The sequence below is a fragment of the Mesitornis unicolor genome, unplaced genomic scaffold (genome assembly GCF_000695765.1).
Source record: "Mesitornis unicolor isolate BGI_N332 unplaced genomic scaffold, ASM69576v1 scaffold11881, whole genome shotgun sequence".
Taxonomy (NCBI): Eukaryota; Metazoa; Chordata; class Aves; order Mesitornithiformes; family Mesitornithidae; genus Mesitornis; species Mesitornis unicolor.
The window spans coordinates 13,128-32,569 of NW_010165822.1; the positions used below are offsets into that span (position 1 = coordinate 13,128).

Here is a 19,442-nt window from a genome sequence, read left to right on the forward strand (position 1 = left end):
CAAATTTATTTTAGCTTGGCTAAATAACAAGTGTTGGTCAGCATCAACCAGCAAATGCAAATATGCGACTTCAAAAGCCACTGGCGAGGTTGCACTGTGTATGGGAGAAGTGACTGAACTTCCCTCCAACACTCAAGGCCCCCCAATAGCAGCCCAGACATCACTGGAGGCTTTGGAAATGGCCTGTCTCAGGCTTCCCTTTCACAGTATCTGACAAGACCAACATAATTGCTTCTCTCATGCCTTTTTTTTAAATCTTAGATGATGGGTGGAAACTGAGGACACCTTTAAGGATTTTTTTCTTTTTGGAAATCACAGGTGGGTTGCTATTTTCCATTGAATTCCTATTTTCCGTATTTTGCTTTTGTTCAACTTACCCATTTAATTCACTGCCCTGTCCGTATCATTAAAGTGCTTAAGACCAATCTGAACATGTGTGCAAACTATAAAGAGCAGCATAACACCCTTCTAACAAATTTTCAGCTCATAGCACTATCACAAGCAAGCAAAACAGACTATCAAGCACTTCCTGCAAGTCTTTTTATCCCACCAGAGCAGCTAACTCTTTTTTTAAAAAATAATTAATACCTACCTGTATATGAAAAGCTTGCAAACTGTTCGTTGCAGTATTAGGAAAATAACTGCTTCTTATTGTAAATAAAATAGCTGAATAACCTTACATCAAACACTGGGAAGACTGTGATGATTAATCTGAATGGTCGTACAATAACAGCCTATTTGCCAGTCATTTTGGAAACACAAATACTGTCCTCCTGAAGCACTGTAAAACTTCAGTTGCAACAGCCTCTTGCTCACAACTGCGAAAGTGAGATGTGCAGAGCTCTTCTTAAACCCATTTAGTGAGCACCCTTCAGCCAGCATTTAGACCTACACTTGTTCATTTCAGCTTTTACTTTCCCACTGCAGAAGTCACGTCCTATTTCAGTGCATTTCAAAATTCAACTTGGAGCTATGTTTTAAGTCTTATTATATGCTTATATTATACTATTAGATGAACAGGGATATATCTGTAACTCCTACTCATATTTTTCTGAAGTTCACTTCAGGAAACGTTCAGGAAACGTTGCAGGTCCAATGAGACAGGTGCTGTGCCAGACAGTAGATGTGTTCCTTACTCAACATAGCACTTGTGGTCCAGTTACAGAAACACAGTTTGCCCTGGAAAGGGAAGTGACTTTCAATAATGCCATGTGGCATCTCTTCCCCTTTCTGCCTTTAAACAGCATTTCAATCTGTAAATTAATCCTACCTTGCGATGATGGGAAACTTGCTGAAGCAGCAGCTGAACTAAAATCAGCAAATCCTCCAAACGGGTCAGTTGATCCACCTAGAAACAGAAGGAAGCCAAATGCCGTTACAGGATTGCGCAAAGATCCATTGCAGCAACTGCGAGTGGGACTCATGAAGAAAAGCTGTTGTGTATTTGGCAAGATGGATTTATTGATTCTGTTCCCTAAGTCGGCATTGTTTTTCCTGCTCATCACCATACTATAATTATACCAGCCTGAGCAACAATAAACTGGATTCTTTCCAACTGCCTTGCAGAGCTTGCAGTTTTGTTTTCCTAGGGAAGAACTAAAAGACCCAACTTTTTGCTATCTCTAAAAATAAATTCAGAGATATTAAAACGGTTAACAAGTTTTTAACTAGTGAGGGATGCTACCAGTTTGGCAGTTTGTAAAATTAAAACTTTGGAAGTGTAATATAAAAACCCCAACCGTTATTATTGTAAAAAGTTAATTTATTATGCTTACTGTGAAAAATTACATGTCGACTTATATTTACTTTTTGTGTTACTTAAAGCATGAATGATTCTGCGATGATCTTGAATTGGGATTTCAAGGACTGAGCTTGCATTTGTGTTCATTTTTTTATAAGTTTGCTTCCTTTCTACAGCAGGAACATTAAGTTTTCCAACCAGACGTTTGTATACCGCACATAAATTATTAACTTCCGAATACAGCATAGTAACAAATTTTCACTAAGAAAACCACAGCCAAGGTATAAAGAAAGAATAAAGGTTTAAGAACCGCACTGGAAAGCTGCTTTATTTTAATAAACCAGAAAAATTACAAAAAGAAAATAATCAAATTATCCTTGCTATTGCTTTTAAGTAGGTATTTGACTGACCTGAGAAAGCTAAGAAGCTGACCTTATTTGTTTGTCCTCAAAGATTTCACCTCCAAGCAGTCCCACCCTCGGAAGAAGCCGCAGCAGTTCAATTATTTTGCTTTTAGTGTTATGCGTACATTATATAGGTTACATCACAGCTGCTTAGCCTGCAGTGCTCAGAACCCAGCCAGGTGGGACTGGAACATCTGTGCTGCACTCAAACACCACCAGGGACAGCTTCCAACATCTGGTGCCATTTCTGAATTGTCTTATCGCTGCAAGACATTCTGCCCCATCTGCTACTCTCAACTGGGTTAATTAAACTAGAACCATCTCCTTTTTAATAAATGGCTAGCAGTAATAAAAGGAACCATTCACTTCCTAATACATGTGTACTTGTAATTCTTTTTAATGTTATTTTACTGTAGACGTTGCCAGGAAGGCGACTGTTCTTCCAAGGGGAAATGTCTTTCCTTGCCGAGCGTCTAACACATGATATGAAACATGAGAAGGGAACGCAAGGATGGTTTCTGAATTTTCAGAAGTAACACACTACTAAAACCCTTTTACCATCTTTACAAGAGGGAGAGGATTTCACACAAAGTTGAGAAATTTCTTCAAAGCAAATTCTGATCTAATAAGCATCTTACATGTTGTATACAAGTTTTATACTGACTGCTGCCTGAGAATGGCAAGTGTAAGATAAGCCAGTGAAATGTCAAGCTAAAACACTGTTCTGATCACGTTTATTCGTCCTACTGCAATGAACACATTCATACCATTTTTTTTAATCACGTGTACTTACAGAGTTCACAACAGATTAATGGTTTGCGGGTTTATACGCAGAATGAGCAACACGGATGACATACGCTCAACCACATCCTCAAAAAAATCAATGCTCTTGTGCTATGCCTGTTATCCCTGGGCTGTTTGACAAAGTACCCAGAGACGAATTTAATTTTAAAAACAGAACTAAGTTCAAACCCAAAATAGCCCATTAATGTTTTCAGTCAAGTCAACTTTTCCTCCACCTGTTTTCAAATGAAAATGAGTTCCAGAGAGAGGGAGCAGAGTTTAAGCTGAACTCAGTAACTCTCTAAGAAAGGTGTCACCAGCTAAGATTAAAGAAACCTCATCTCCAGCAACACCAAAAAATTACTTCCAGCAGGTCTAACCACAGAGTCTACATCTCAAAGAGACTGCTCCTTTATGGCAACCAACCATCCTGCTCATGTACAAATTGTGTTGTTTCTGTCATGTGTAACCCCCCAAGCCTCTCCAACCTTCGTGCACATCTCTGCACCTGAAAATACATGGATAAGCAACTCTGAGTTCCCTGAATTCGCATGACTTCCCTACCAGGTCCTACACAGGACAGAACAAAGCCTGCATTTGACCCTTTCCTTGTGTCTTTCCTGACACCAGGAACGTTCCCCCAGCCCGTGCTGCAAGGAACAGTGGTCATAGCAAGTGACCTGCACGTGAAGGACAGCGCTCGTCTTCTCAACATGAGCCAACCTCAAAGGTTCCCATGCGAGATCTGTCACTACAAACGAACCCTTTCCACCTGCCTTCCCAGGTCAGCAAAGAGGTTATTTAGCAGGACCAGGTAATGTGCCTCTTCTCAACACCGTTTCTAAATGCTGCTTTGGAAAAAGAAGAAAAAAGGCAAAAAGAGAAAAGGCTTACTGCAGCAAAGAGCCAAACGGATGAAAGATTCAAACACTGTAATATGGAAGCTGCCATAGCTCTGTTTGAAACACGGGATGGCAAAATTTGAAGTGGAAACAGCCACTGTCAATGTGATTTTAGTTTTATATGTAAAAATAAAAACATACACATATGTATATAAAATAAAATCGAAAAAGGCTCTAATCTCTTTTCCCATAACATTTGGATAGGAGAAGTTTCAGTATTGATTTGGCATAGTTGTTCTGATCTAAATGCCCAGTGTGACACATTACAGGGGTTCCCACTACAACACACCCTGAAGTGGCAGAACTTCAGATGGAGGTGAGCAAAAGAGTCTTTATGCAGGGGTGAATGTAGCCACCTCACCACACACGTGGGCCTCCAGCTACTCTGGAGAGCCATTTTTTGGTACAGTTCTGCCTGATTTTACATTGCCTTTAAAACTAAGATTGGAGCTGCCAGCCCCAAGATACACACGCATACACCTCTACAAACAACGTGAATATGATCCCATGTACAATAAGAGATGTTGCTTATTTGTAATGGAAAGAAGCTACATGAAAGGTTATCTGTGAAAAGGCACATGCTTATATTTTATTTGCTATTCAGAGAGAACTTTAAACAAAAATCCTGCCCACAGTTAGCTCTCTCCCAGCTGTGCCATTAGACCACAAGTGCATGCAAGTCCTTTCTCTGTTTCACGCTAGCCGCAATCAAAACCATTGATACTAAGAACTTGTAAGCACAGTAACACGTCTTCTAAGTTTTAGGTTTTGAAAAGCAAAACGCCAAACTCCTTTATCAATCCTGTAAGCAATGCACTGAAATTTAACACACTCCGAAAGAGAAACTGCATTTTGAGAGCATAAGGGTAAGTCCAGATGAAGGCTAATGGACTTAAAATTCAACTGCACATTTAGATAGCGAAGGGATATGTTTTACAATAAATACTTTTACTTTCAGGTAGTAATTTCTTTTTGGTATTAGAGGTGGGATCAACCAAGTGCCAAAACAAATTAAGATGAAGAATCAAGTTTGCCATATATTTTAGATGAAAGCTTATATGAAGTTCATCCATCTCCAGCTGCCTAGCCTTTGGATTGCACTATGAGAAATGCTTGAATGTGAATGGATTGCACTTGCTTTTAGAGTTAATTATAAATACCTGCATTACAAACAGTTTCTGACAGACTGATCTGGCAGTTAATCTTTGTGCTGCTAACATTTATTAGTCCCACGCAATGGCACATACAGTACCTTGCTACAAAAGGTTCTAGGTAGCTCTAAATTTTTTGAGTATTCATTTCTCCATTTATCTACTACTCTGTCTATAGAACAACAAACAAACTTATCCTCAGAAACAGTCCAATATATGCATTAAGAAAATAGAACCAAGTGTGCCTACCTGTTGAGGCTGGCTGGTTGGCTCCATCAAACAACAGATCAACCAGGTCATTAGATGACTTGCTGCCAGAGGGCACAGAACCCTGAAGAAGAAATCACACAACAGCTCTCATCTCACGATGTCATAACTCATCTGAAATGACACTATTCTGGTTTGTTTTGGAGAGGCAGCAGATTTGTCTTTGAAGCCAACAATCACTGCAACCTGGCTAAATTTCAACTCAAATAGTGAATAGCTAGGACTCAGGGTTTTTTCTGGTAACTGAAGATCTTAACTTGTCAGTAAGTGCACAGGTTCAGAGAAAGCTTCACACTTCAGGCCAGGAATTCATCTTTGCTTTCCTGAAGAGAGTAAAACACTGTAACCGTTACATTTTCAAAATTCCACATCTTAAAGCAATCACACAAAATCGCATTCTGTAGTTAAACTATTCCATTGCCTCTGAAAACCCCAATTAAACATTTTTTGACAAAACAGTTCCCTTGAAGGCTGTTTAACAAAAATTCTGCCCTAAACTAGAAATTGTCTGAGTTTAGAAGAAAACTGTTTCCAAATTCAGGTTTTATTGTGCTCTGCCGTCTCACCTTTGCTGTTGGCTGTGTAGTATGAGCAGCAACATTCTGTTCTGGACTTGCTTTATCTCCTGTATAATGCGCTGCTGCTCCCAAGTCAATGGTTTTTGAAGGATTTGCTGTGCGTTTGTGTCTAGTGGTGGTGGTTTCTTGTGTAATATGAATGTGTTTTGTTGTCACAGTCTCCTCTTCATCTTTAAATTCAGCTTTGGGAGATTTACCTCTTCTGGATTTTTCTTCATCGCTGTCACTATAAAAACAAAAGCAAGAAAATACCATCCATGATGGTGTCTTCATTAATTATGGGACATTTGGCTTAAGTCACAAGAATTTTGATTACTGTAGTTTCTTATAGCAATGGTTCATAATAAAAATAGGACTTTTTCCTACATTTGACTAAGGAAATGCTTTAGCTTTACATAACACATCTACATAGTACAGCACTGAACCACAAAAGCAATGAAGGAAAGGAAGTTATTTTGCTAAACATTAACTACAAGTCCATAGCAAAGGATAATAGGAAATCAGTGTTTCAATCCAGTACATTTAATTCTGACAGGAACTTGCACACACTATGTAACACTTCAGCAACAGAAAGCTCAGTTGGCACGTCCGCTCAGTACTCGCACCAAGAGACAAAGCAGTGAACCAAACCCAGGTGCTACCCTTCTGATTGCAACAACTCCAGTCCTACTTCAACTCATTTCTCCTTCCAGATAAACAGGCTTTCATTTTCTTTAGGATGTTTGTGGAAAAGGACTGTTTACAGAAATACGCAATGCAAAGATACAATTCATTTTCTATCAGAGAACACACATTGCTCTTAAAATGTAAAAGAGCAGAAGCGTCAACACTTCAGGTGAAAACTTTTTAGATGTCACTGTGTAATATCTCTTTAATCTGTTACATTTTCTACTTTAGTATTTTAATTCTTCTACAAATAAACCAACTGCCCCCCACCAATAGTCCTGTTGCTTGTTATCATCAAGATTTGTACATAACAGTGAAAATTGCTGCAGAGAAAGCTTAAATATATTTAAAAGTATTTTGAAATAGTAATTCCCTTAGCAACATAGTTGAAACTAGAAGGCTTTTATATTTTAATAATGCATTAGAATGCTAAACCTGCAAAATTTAAGAAAGGCTGTCCCTTTGTCAGTGGGAATATGACAGTAACTGCAATATACTCTGGAGGGTAGCCTTTGTTCTGTTAACATTAGCGGGCTTCTTGGAATACATTGCACGTGTTTCATTTCCTCTACGGATATTACCTACTCACCACTGGGGATGGCTCAATTCATTAACATCAGTGAATATAAATGCTCATTACCTTTTAAATTTTCTATTTTAGAAAGAAAAATATGATAGCTGCTGACCAGCCTATCGATGGCTGGCATTTGCTTGAGCCAGCCTTACCCAGACGAGTGAGCTCACGTGGCATCACCCACCCTTACCCTTCCACCCTGACTGGCAACAACAGGCTCCCGCTCCAGTTCAGATACAGCCGAGGGACCACAAACCACACTTCAATTTGTGGCATCACGACTTTAACACGAGCCCCCAGAGAAGACTGATCTGCACATTAGCATGGTACACATGGTACATCCACCCTGAAAGCCTCCGAGAAGCGTGGATGATGTTGCCTTTTAGAGGCAGTGCTGACGGTATCTGAGACCAAGACAATCTCAACCAAGACCCAGTCTCTTAAATCCCACTGCAATGGATTTCTTGTCATCACTACAGAGTCCATCTGGTCCATACACACATTCGCTGGGTTGAAGAAGTGATTGACAACCATCAGTCTGATCAATGGAGCTATTGCTCCAGAACTGAGAGAGATCAACCTCACTAAGTAAGAACTAAAGAAAGGGAGTTTTGGGGTGATCTACAGCAAAATAAACGTCTAAAAGCTTTTGAGAAAAGAAATTAAGCATATATGCCAGAAAGCAGGACAGGCATTACAACACTCAGTTTTCTATGAAAATCTGTACTGCTTCCAAACAGTCCCGGGAGATCTTTTTTAAATTTTTTCTTTAATGGTAACATTAACAAAAAAACCCAAAAGAAACATTACAGATTAATGTTCCCTTTAAGTGTTTACTGTTCTCAGAACAGTAAAATTGCAGTGCTTCACCTGAGAATTGCAGAATTAACTTACAAATAAAAATTAGAGCTAGCAGTGTATCAAATAATTAAAAAAAAAAAACAAACCCCAAAACTTCTGCAAAGGAAGGATGTGACTGCAACTTCCAGAAAACGAAGTATGGATACATGTTCTTTTTCTTTGCCTTGAGGTTCTTGTGGTATGGGTTTTTTAAAACATTCTTTAAGGCAATAAAATAGTTCACTGATAGTTGCAACTATCTGAATTATCACCTATTGCAGAAGTAATCCTGTGCATGGAAGTTGCCTTTAAACACAACTCTTGCATCCTTTTATAGGATCACTAAAAGTTTTGCTTCCTTTCCACTGTTCCCTGCAATAACCTTTCTGAGGAGAAACAAGGATTGACAGAGTTTAAGAATTCTTATGAAAAAAGAGTGATGTTCAGAAGCACCTCTGTATATCTGCAAGTAATTTAGCAAATAAAACTTGAGCATACAAGGACATGCTCATGGCAGCAATTGTTTATTCGCCCAAGAACTAACAAGCACTGTGAAAGAAAAACGGAGGTTTTCCCACCCGACGGGGTATTGTTTCTGTCTTCTGTGCTTCCAAGAGGGTACATTACTGGAAAAATGAATGCAATTCCCCCACAGCAGCGCGAACATTTTTCTTCTAAAGAAAAAAAAAAGCAGATGAGGCTTCTCCAGAGCAGCCCGTGTGAACTGCAGTTCCACTAAACCTCCTCTGAACTCAAGACAGCTCTATCACACATCAAGTTCTTCGTTATTTCAGGAATTATGTTCTTTCTTCTGTGCAAACTACCAGGCTTTGCAAGTAGACTCAGAAAGCCAGAAGTTTGGCCAAGTTCTTCTGGTGTGTATAGTGGAGATAAAGATTGTCAGCCAAATCCCGCTAACCGCTGCGGAGATGTGCAAGTCACATTTATTCTTTGTGCAAGTCACATTTATTCAAGATCTTTATTGGCTTTACAGTACTACAGTAATGGTGATTTATAGAGCCATTACGAGAGAAACAATGGAACATACAACAGCAGATTTGCCAGCAGAGCGAGTACCACCATTGAGTCACTTTTCCAAGGGAAATGGCAACTTAATTCAACGTTGTTACATGACAGCAGGCTACAGACCAACTAACCAGTTTTTGGAGGTTTCTTGCTTTCTGGAAAAAAATATTGCTGAAGTGTGAAGACACAGAAATGCATGGATTTCATGAAGCATTTCTAAGATAATGTTACGTTGTTACAAGCTGAAGTCACATAGAATTCAAATTTCATGTTTCTATTCAGTTTCAACACTGAACTTCATACAGAGTGTATTATTCTGTTAATACAGCATGAATTATAAGGTTTGTATTTACAGTATCTTTAAGTCTAAATAAACAGACATTCCATAACCTTGAGTTCAATCTTCTTAGATCCTTTGATGCCTTCTGTAGAAAGAAATCTCCTCATTTCAACAATCTGAAAATATACCCTCCAGAAGAGAATTTCAGGCTGGTAGCCAAAGCAACGTTAGAGAAGCCACACTGCTGCAACCTGGGTTCCTTCTTCTAGCAGGATAACCAGCAACTACCAAACTGGTTTAGCTTGTGTATGTCCCAAAAAAATCCTCCTTTTATTTGAAGTCCTGAGTTTATTGCTTTCATAAAATTCAAGACAAATACTGCATCTGACATTTACGAAAAAATGGAAGAAAAATAAAAAAGAAGGGACAAGGGTTACAAGACCAAAACAAAAATGAAAAGCGTAGTATGAGCCAGAGAAGATCAGTGTAACTTGGGGTAAAGATGTACAGTGGAGAAGTCCTCTAAATAAGGTGCTTTTTACATAGACTAGACTGCAGAGAGGACTGTCTAAAACAGGAAAAGGTGCAAGACTTTATATCAGCACAAGCAAGAGACCAGGAGCCATTCAGAAATAAAGCGAAGGAAATAAGATAAAAAATGTTTACTGAACATCCTCTACATGAAATACGGACAGTGAGCTTCACAGATGTCATGTGATGAGTTGTTTGTGAAAGGTAAGTACAGAAAAGCACACGGCAACGTACCATTGTTAAATTTGAAATTGTTTACTTTTCTTCTGATCCCTTCTCTTTGTAGTCTATTGATAGCGAGTTCTAAGAGGGAACCCTGATGTGTGCAAAGAATACCAGTTCTATGATTTATTAATGCCTTAGCAAGAGTACCATACTGCCTTATCCTCAGAAACGATACCATTACAATTATTTTTGCTTCTGTCCAAAATTGCTTGAAGTTTATAATATGTACAGGCTTGTGCATGTGGTTTTTTATAAACACATACATAAAAATGTGTGTGTGAATGTATCTGAAGATATTCCTGTAAAAAAATATTAATGAAATCTCCATGCAAATTTGAATTTTAAGTTGTTTCCCAAAAGGGAATTATTTCAATATACTTGAGCACTTTCTCTACAGCAATTTCAGGTTCTGTTAAGTACAAATTTGATCTCCAGATAATAAAATTCAATGCACCTGTTGAAGTGTGATGCATTTAAAGTTCTTTCTGCAAGCAAAGCAGGGTAAGTTTTCTTCCTCGCTGGAAAAGTTTAACAGCCAGATGTAAAAATATAAGAAGTTTCTTGAGAAGGTTCAACTGAAATTTATTTTTTCTAATACTGAAATAAGTCACCTGCAGTCTCTTCTTCCTGAGAGCAGCTCAGGGAAGCAGCACTGTGTCAGGGTAGGTCTAACCAATTTCACACCTCCCTCTTCTCTGGCACTTCAGCATTCACAGTAACCATAGCCTCCGGTACTGGCACAAGGAAGACCATTGAATTGCTGAGACAAGGAAAAGCTTAGGAAATTTCAGCAAACTTCCTTGCTTTGCTAGCAGCTATCTAAGCTGGGGCAGTAACGGGAAGCAGCCAAGAGCAGTTAACTATAGACAGAACTACATTATTTCCCAAGGCTACTAAGAGCTACAGATGAAGTCCAGGAAGCAGGTACTGAATCCCGCCATGCTTCTGTACAGCCAAAAAGAACGGCAGAGTACTGTAACTGATGATTAGCAATGCCAAAGAGCTTTATAACAGCAATTGTAGAGAACAAATTCATGTTAAAGTAACTGTAGTACCTGCACCTTTCTGGAGAGTCTTCTCTATCTTTCCTTCGGAACTTGCTGATGGTATCGTCGATCGTGCTTCCAATTTTGTCGCTTAGCTCACCTAACTTATCACTGAACGGAAAAGCTGGTTTTTTATCCCACTCTTCATCCCATTTTGACTTGGGCTCAGGATCGTACCTTTCACCTGTGTAAAGGATAAGATAAGAAATACTAAAGATAAAAGAAAAAAAAAAAGCCTGTGGTCTTTTTCGAATCGGTCTCAAGCCCCCCTGCCCTCCATACATAAACCTTACAAGTTTTCAAAGCAAACTGAAAGCTCCCACAGTGCTGAATCAACACTATTACAGCAAGGCACAGCATGTAATGCCAATCATTAAGTGGCAGGAACGCAGATTCAAAGCCTTTTGTTTATGACAACGACACAATCTCGCAGCACTGCACAGCGCAGCACATCAGGACGCTGCTGGACTCAGCTGGAGAAGCACAAGAGGCACAATCAACCCCGGCTGCAGAAGCAGCTCATCAGAAATGGGACATGCCAGTTTTGTAACCATCACTCAATGCAGGATATTCCAATCTTGGCCAAGCTGTGCACTCAGAGGTATGTAAATGGTTTTTTAATACACTGACATTCATGAACATATAAAAACATGGCACCAAAATACTGTAAGACATAAGTATGCAATGCATGATTACAAAAACCTTCTGAAGAGAAGAAAAAAAAAAAAGAGGCAGTAAAGCAAGTCACCCTTCAGTAGCCATTGAGTACCCTGAATATCTTTACTGAACACTATTCTCAAGAAATCAAAACCATTCTTTTTCTAATCAGCTATTCAAGAGCACCGTACTGGTATCTTAGCTTACAAGCAGATGAGAGTTTCACTTGAATTAAGTACATTTGCTGTACAGTCTCAATGAGAAAGTTTAAATGAAAAAAAACCTCAAGCCTGTGTTCATTTATAGACACCCAGCCCACCTGAGTTTCATTTAAAACACAAACCACCACTTACATTTTAACAAAGATTTAGCTATCAGAAGCTCACTTGACTAACTTGTACTGTGATCCTGTATCAGACTTTCTGCTGAAGACACAGGTCTATAAAACAACCCAACATAGCTCAGTTTCTAGACAACACTTTTAGACAAACATGTTCATGTGTGTGATGGCTCAAAACAGAAAAGGGCATTATTTTGTACTACTGAAAAGTGTGAAACACTACTTATTTTTTTTACCTGAGTAAAATTGAGTAGCAGAAAGGAACAGTGGTGAAAAATTCATTACTTCAAGTTAGATACAAATTATATTGTAGCTCAGGTAATGTTCAAGATGTATTCAATTCAGCCACTTTTACTAAAAAGAAAATGACGGATTCCAGTACTACAGGGTGCAAAATTTGAGTTAGATCTGCCCAATACCACCGTACACCAGAGGATATACTTCCCTCCTGAAGAGTTAAGTGCAAGTCTACAATGATATCTGTTTAGATCCATAAAGGATAGACAAACTTTTTCAAAATGCAGAACCTGTTAAAATCAGTGAGATACTGAGTGAGATCTTTATCACTGGAAAAGGAAAAATTGCTAAGAAACGTACGACTGTTAAATTTTGCAGGAGAATAAAATGGCCCTATTTCAGTTTATGTCAGACTCTCAAGCATTTTAATGTAGAGTCCATTAGAAGGTTTTCTTGTGTAATAGGAATTTTAAAATACATAAAAAACCCTGAGAGCTTGGTTCAGCTTGGTTTCAGGACAAAAATAACTAAGAAAAACTGAAAATACAAGCATTTTATATTCAAATAATTAGAATCTTTCAGATTAGAAGTCTGTTGTTTTGTGTTGCTAGAAACTTTTTTATTTTTTAATTTACTGAACAAATGAGGGGATAATTAAAAATCCTCTACCATAAGAATGAAATACAAGATAAAGGAGATAGTCCTTTAAGTTAAAAACACTGAATGATAACTACAGAGCATATGGAGAAAGGCTTCCACGCAGCATACAGGGATAGATCACGACTCTGTATAGAGCAAGTCAAAAGATAAGCTCAGTGAAAGAACAGAGGGACATGTACTTGAAGAACAAATGCAGTGACTCATCAGTATTTCCTAAAAAGAACCACCAGAATTGCAACCAGGTTGCAAAAGTCTAAAAGAATGTAATAAAACAAGACATATCCTGCCACGGAGATAGAGATATTCAACTACCCTGCCTATGAGGAAATAGGAGAACAGAGGAACATGGAGAAGCAACCAGTCAAAAACAGAAGAGGGCAAATCCAAGTTTAAGGCTCATAGTGCAGAAAAGGAAAAAACCATACTCAGAGCCAGGGAGACAGAGGTGGAGTTTAAGTCCTGCACAGTTACCACTCAGATCCTATACCAACCCCATCTCTCAAAGAAGTCACCGACTCCAGCAAACCACAGCCTTTTGCCATCATGACTTTGGGACTCATCCCTTAATAAAAGCAGCCCAGGATTTACTCAGGCCAGAGAAAACACAGATAAACATCTCAAGACTGACAGCTGGATCACGGACAACATGCTGGGATACATCAGACATAAAAGCCAGTTGAGGCTCAGATCCCTGCTACCCATTATGTCAGGGACTGGGGAGCAAGGAGAGAGCTGCACACTTGGACTTGATAAGCAAAATACAGTGCTGGCTGTGTGCCTTTATCTAACCACGGCTGTCAGAGAAAACTGTGTCCTCTCTAAACAAAGACAAGCTGATGGCATTACAGCCTCTAAGGCCGAGATCTTACAACCACGCAATGCTGAAGATGCAAACAGTCTGACAGAACTCATCACACACATGAAGAACATCAATTGCCTCAGCAAAACGGGTTAATTCATTTCCAGAAGCAAGGGTACATCAGACTGCCTGTCAACAGCATCCACACGTCTGTTCTTTCTCTGTGTTTTTTGTTTGATTGTTTTGTGGGTGTTTTTAAATAAAGGACCTTAGTAATGAAGGTCCTATTGCACGTACCAGACCCAAGCTGGATACAGGACTGGCACCTTGTGCCTAACAGCTGAGATTTGTGATGGCCAGATACTTTACTTTTCAGAATTCTGGTTTTTGAAGAGTTGACAGCAGGTTTTGTGATTTTTTTTTGAGGGAGCAGGTGAACAAGTGACCCTTCACATATTTATTTTAATATATATTACACATTTTAAATATTTTGTATTATATATATAATACATATATTTCAGAACTTTTTTCCCAGTGTTAACTATGACCTCGCTGGCAGATGCAATTCTTTATGATTTTGGGAAAAGCACCAAATTTCCAGCCTGCATACAGGTCTGCTGTGCTGTGCAACCAACATCCAGCTGCAAGCTTAGTACGCCTACACAAAGTAAATTTGGTATTACTTCTGGGAGTCCTCCTGCAAAAAGCTCACAGGACCTACAGTACTAATCAAATAAGATTTTAAAAACACACAAACTGAGACAGTAACAACTCTATTAGTAAACTCCTGACAAATAAGCTCCACCACTTACAAGATTCTTAGTGCATGTATTTAAAGTCAGATCTGGCAGACATCAGGATCCATACAGACAATCCACATATATCTTTTAAGTGTCCAAACAGTATACTTGGGAAACCAAAAAGTCTGATGGCGTATATCTACATTGTTTCACCCAAACAGCATCACTGCTCTAAAAGCCCTAACCCAAATTAACCAACGGTTCTAAAGAAGGTTGGCAGGAATAGGTGAAGCAATTCTTGTGCTGTGGCGAGTGGAAAGTATCATCGCTTTTAATTTTAAAGACTAAGAAAACTGACGTATAAGGGCATTTATTTCTCTACCTCTGCGACAGCAGCACTCATTTCACAATGAGACTCTGCCTATGGATAATTAGGTTGGGCTACACCAATGCATTAGTGTCATTTGTATAAGTTTTAGTATGTTATTGTCTAAAAAAAGACTAACTTAAATATTTTTGAAATAATTCATTTAAATTAGTATGTGGGGGAAAATGTGCAAGATTTCTTTAACAACAGTAACACTGACAGTTAGAGAAATATAAAGGAAAAACACCTAAAGGAGCATCTTAAAAATTCCTTAAGTTATCTGTCTTATCTAAGCCAAGTTGAAAGTGAAGACTGTCAATCCTTGACCCAGAAAGCCTACAGTACTCACTGTATCTGAACCCTCCAACACTGTCCGAAGAAACCCCAATGTATTTGTCTTTGTTCTTCTTTGCTTTCTTCCTCTCTTCACGAAGTCGATCATCATCTTGAGCAAATTCAACCATTTCTTTTACTTTCTGGCGTATGTTTATGCCTTGGTCTTTGCCATTTTCGTCTGTACAGGTAACGCAGGATAGAGACGACGGATGGAAGAGGCGGGGAAAGGAAAAATAAATCAGAGGCAGCAAGACTGAACATCAAACTGATAAGAAAATTCGAATTATGAGCACAGCAGGCAGAAAAAAATCCTATGGTTACTAAGGTCCACCGCATTTGTTTAAAAGGGACCAAATATTTTGTTTCCACACAAATTTTCATCTTTAGATAAATGATAGTTTTCACTGAATGGTGTATTTAGGAATATCTAACTGCTGCTGAAACACTGAAAAGATTAACAAAGGCCACGACAGAAATTATATTCCCCGCTTGAATAATTTTAACCCTTCAAAATACAACCCCTTTTCCTCGGTCTTTTTAGTACACGTTTTGCAAGTTTAACTGCAAGAACTGTGTCTTACTGCAAAACTGAATTTTTGAAAACTGCTTTCAGTCGGGATGTACTACGAGCTAAATGTGCTCCTATCCCAGCCTTTTTCACATTCAAAACACACACTGGCCTTGCTGCCTTTGCACTGTAAATATTATTTGGTGGGAGGAAAAAACCTCAGCTTCAAACAGATGTGTGTGTTTTGGAGCTCTAACCTTTTCTTCCCATATGATTAAAGCTATTCCTTTACGGACACCACAGGGGACCAGTCTCTAGTGCATATTTTAATATAAACCCGAACACTCATGTTGTGTTGGTTCTGTTGTTATTAGCCAGTCTTTTCTGCAAGTTCTTGTCTTCACTAATTAATACTCTAGGGTCCCACGTCTTGGATTCTGCACTCTTCACACAACTGGCAACAGTCACATTCTAATTAGACTGGGGAAGCTTCTAAGCTGGTTCAGGTGACTGACAACTCCAACTACTGTTTTAATTTGCTTATAAGATTTTTCTATTGCTCACCTACAAAGTGGTAATTTTCCAGGGATCGCAAATCATAAATGTGTTCTCTGGCACTTGTAACAACACGCTCTGATCCATTCCTTATGAGGTAAGCTAGGAGCAGCAAAGACTATAAAAATACAAAGCACCTTATGATTGCATGAACAAAAGCTCTATCTCCTCTTTTTTTTTTTAAAAAAAAAAAGAGCAATAGAAAACCAAACCCACCCCTCTCCCCAAATTAGCAAGTGGTAACTTTCCCCTTTTAAATAAATGCTTATATAGGGGTTCACACAGAAAAAACACGACGTTTTCCCCACATGCACCTTTTACTCCTTAGAATATCAAAACTGTGTCTGTCAAACTCCAATTTGTTAGTACTGAATCGCCTTCATCAGCTACTGCTTATTTTGAAAGACAGCAGTAGCAATTTAAGAGAAAGTTAACCCTGCTAAATGAAATATTTTCTCTTGCCTCTTCTTCACAATTTTCCAGTGGTTCTCACTGAAAAGTAACTCGTACAGAAATGTAAGCAGCCTTCTGCAGAATGCAATGGATATACAAAACTGCGTTTCAGGACAATTTTAAGCAAGCAAGAAAACAAATGAAGTTTTAAGAGTAATTTAATTGCAATTTTTTTATGTTGAGGATTTCTATCTAGAAAACAAAAAATTAACGCACTCTCTCCAAAGTAGTGCCTTTCTCAGCTAAAACTGCATTTCAGCCTATCGAAACCTGATAAGCAATTCCAAGCAGTCTTTATAACATTAAGTAGTTACGTGTGATAGCATTAAATATTAATTTAGATTGTACTTCAGGGAAAACAATTACTATGAATACAAAACATCAAGCACCTGTGAAAAGCACAAACCATGCCTTAGAATTAATTCTGTCCTGTTACGATCCTGGCATCAAAAAACCAACACACAAGCTAGTCTAATACACCAATTCTGAAAAATTAGGTTATATTTGCATAATTCAGTGAACACCGAACACCACTTTAAGTGCAGCATGATATAATCTTAAGCAAAAAGTTTCTGTACTATGCTAACGAGCCAAAGACAAGAAAAATGCAAATGATTCAGTTCTGTTTCCAAAACGCAAGTAGGACATAAAAGCATCGTATGAGAAGACTTGCAAGAAAATTTGGTCTACTCAAAGCTAAACTACAATTTTTGGCGAATTCTGAACAGGCAGAAAATGAAGGTTGGTTTCCATTTTATTTCAGGTATTCGTGAATTCCTTCAAAAACATTTTCCTGATAGCACCACAACTTATTGTTTACTTCTCATGGAGCACCACAACAACTCCTTTGGGTAGATTCAAAATGTGAACACTACTCCGATACTTGAGTATCGGCAAAATGTAATTGCTCTATTATGTTCATTAAGCTGCACCTTAGACACACTTCTATATCCAGAAATTTTGGGGTTTTTTTCAGACACAGCATTTGAAAGACATCTCTGACTTCAGCTACAGAACTATAAAGCATATAGTTAGGAAAGAAATTGTAAGTTACTAGTGGAGTAAGTGAAATAGCATTATCTAAACAAGACACTACTTCAGAACATTAATAATAGCAATTATGTCCTTCATAGATCACCACAAAGTCTCGAATGCTTCCAGCTTATAAACTTACACACCTTGTAAACTCTCCTCCAGTTCTTTTTATTGTCTTTCAGCATTCGAGTCCAAAGCATGTTCATAAGTTCTGGAAACTGTTCATACATAAACGTAGCCCTAAAGAATGAAACAAAAGGAGTAAAGAAATGTTATTCGCCGTGGTTTGCCACAATAGTGTGCCAAGACTCAGGGCTGACAGTAGATGGCAGGCTTGATCTAAGCCCACTCACATCTGATGACATTACAAGGGAAAAGCAACCCCTATTTCTTACTCGTACTGGTATGTAAATTACCTCTATACTACAAGAGAAAAAGTAATTCTAAAAATCTGAGGCAGTAAAATAACCTTCACTAATTTGTAAAGAAAAGAATGTTTAACATGAATACCGCATCCAGCCAAACATGCAACTTCCAAACTCATTTTAACAGAAAAAATGTTCAAGGAAGATTTTGACACGCTTCGCTCTATTTTGAAAAGTCACAAGAAAGCAGTTTGAGAACAAACACTCCAAAAAAGCCAGACATACTGAAAGAATTATGACGCTACATAAATAAAAATCAGGAAGTTTAAAAATACTGTGTCTTAATTTTCCGTTCAACTGATTTCAATACATTGTAAGATCACGCCTTAAAAAATAAGGCTTCAGCATTGTCAGCCAGCATACTGCGGAGTTGATTTAGTAGCAAATTTCATATTCCTGTATAAAATGCACCTTCTTTTCTTCATCACTGAGCCAAATTATCACTTACTTGGCAATCTCTCCCATGAGTTGCCCCGAAGGTCCCCATGGATCATCATTGGTTGCTTCTCGAACCTTAGACTCGATTTCTGAATAATTCATAACCACATTGGTGCTGCAAAGGAAAAAAATTAACACACATGAAGATTAGCATCAAAACTGAGAAACACATGAAAACTTAATCATGACACAGTGCATATCTCACTTAATGAGATACCTCTACAGGGTGGGAAAGAAAACATCTTAAGTGTAGAAGTTACCCTGAGGACACTATACAACACATTTAAGTTATCTTTAAGAAGGTTTTACTACTCTATTAGTCTTCAAGAATACAGATGAGAAACCAGGGATTACATTGTGGCTGGACTCAGCCCAGTAAAAATGGCTTTTGGTCAAATTAAAATCCAAACCAAACCACCAGAGTCAAAGCCGACAGCTTCCCCAGCTAGATACAGGTCGCTTATAGGTTTGTAGGGTGCAGTTATTTGCAAGAGGCTTTATATGATAACCCAGTCAGAAGCAGATTATATTTTAAATGAGTGCCACAAGAGAAACTCAAGAACATCGGTACCAAACAAGTGTTAATAAAAAAAAAGTCATTTAAAAAATGGCACAGAAGATTTAAGAAAGGAAGATGAGATTCACTAGAAAGTCTGTTTTGTAGCTTGAATTTATTTAATTAAGGGAAAACGGCAAAAGAAGGAAAGCTGCAGAGTACTATGTAGTACAATTAAAGCAATGCAAATACTGCAAGGAGCTCAGTCTTTCTCTATGGACTTCACAGAAAAAAATAACTGAGAAAAAGGAAGTCATTTTTCCATAGCAGTTATATTAAAATAGTCCATGTGTGATTGGTTTCTTTTTAAATTAATCTCAAA

The 19,442-nt window shown here is 38.2% G+C and overlaps 1 protein-coding gene across 2 annotated transcripts in view; it reads right to left on the reverse strand.

Annotated features, from left to right (window-relative positions):
• The window catches only part of CLINT1 (clathrin interactor 1), a 24,792-nt gene extending 6,119 nt beyond the window's left edge, over positions 1-18,673 (reverse strand). For both annotated transcript variants that reach the window (XM_010194764.1, XM_010194765.1), the window contains exons 1-8: positions 18,575-18,673; positions 17,845-17,941; positions 16,223-16,331; positions 15,164-15,328; positions 11,024-11,198; positions 5,815-6,052; positions 5,231-5,312; positions 1,271-1,348 (exon numbers count right to left, since the gene is read on the reverse strand). In XM_010194764.1, the coding sequence (XP_010193066.1) occupies positions 1,271-1,348; positions 5,231-5,312; positions 5,815-6,052; positions 11,024-11,198; positions 15,164-15,328; positions 16,223-16,331; positions 17,845-17,941; positions 18,575-18,666 (1,036 nt within the window). In that variant the 5' untranslated portion in view covers positions 18,667-18,673. The remainder of the gene's footprint in view (positions 1-1,270; positions 1,349-5,230; positions 5,313-5,814; positions 6,053-11,023; positions 11,199-15,163; positions 15,329-16,222; positions 16,332-17,844; positions 17,942-18,574) is intronic.
• Between the last annotated feature and the right edge of the window lie 769 nt (positions 18,674-19,442).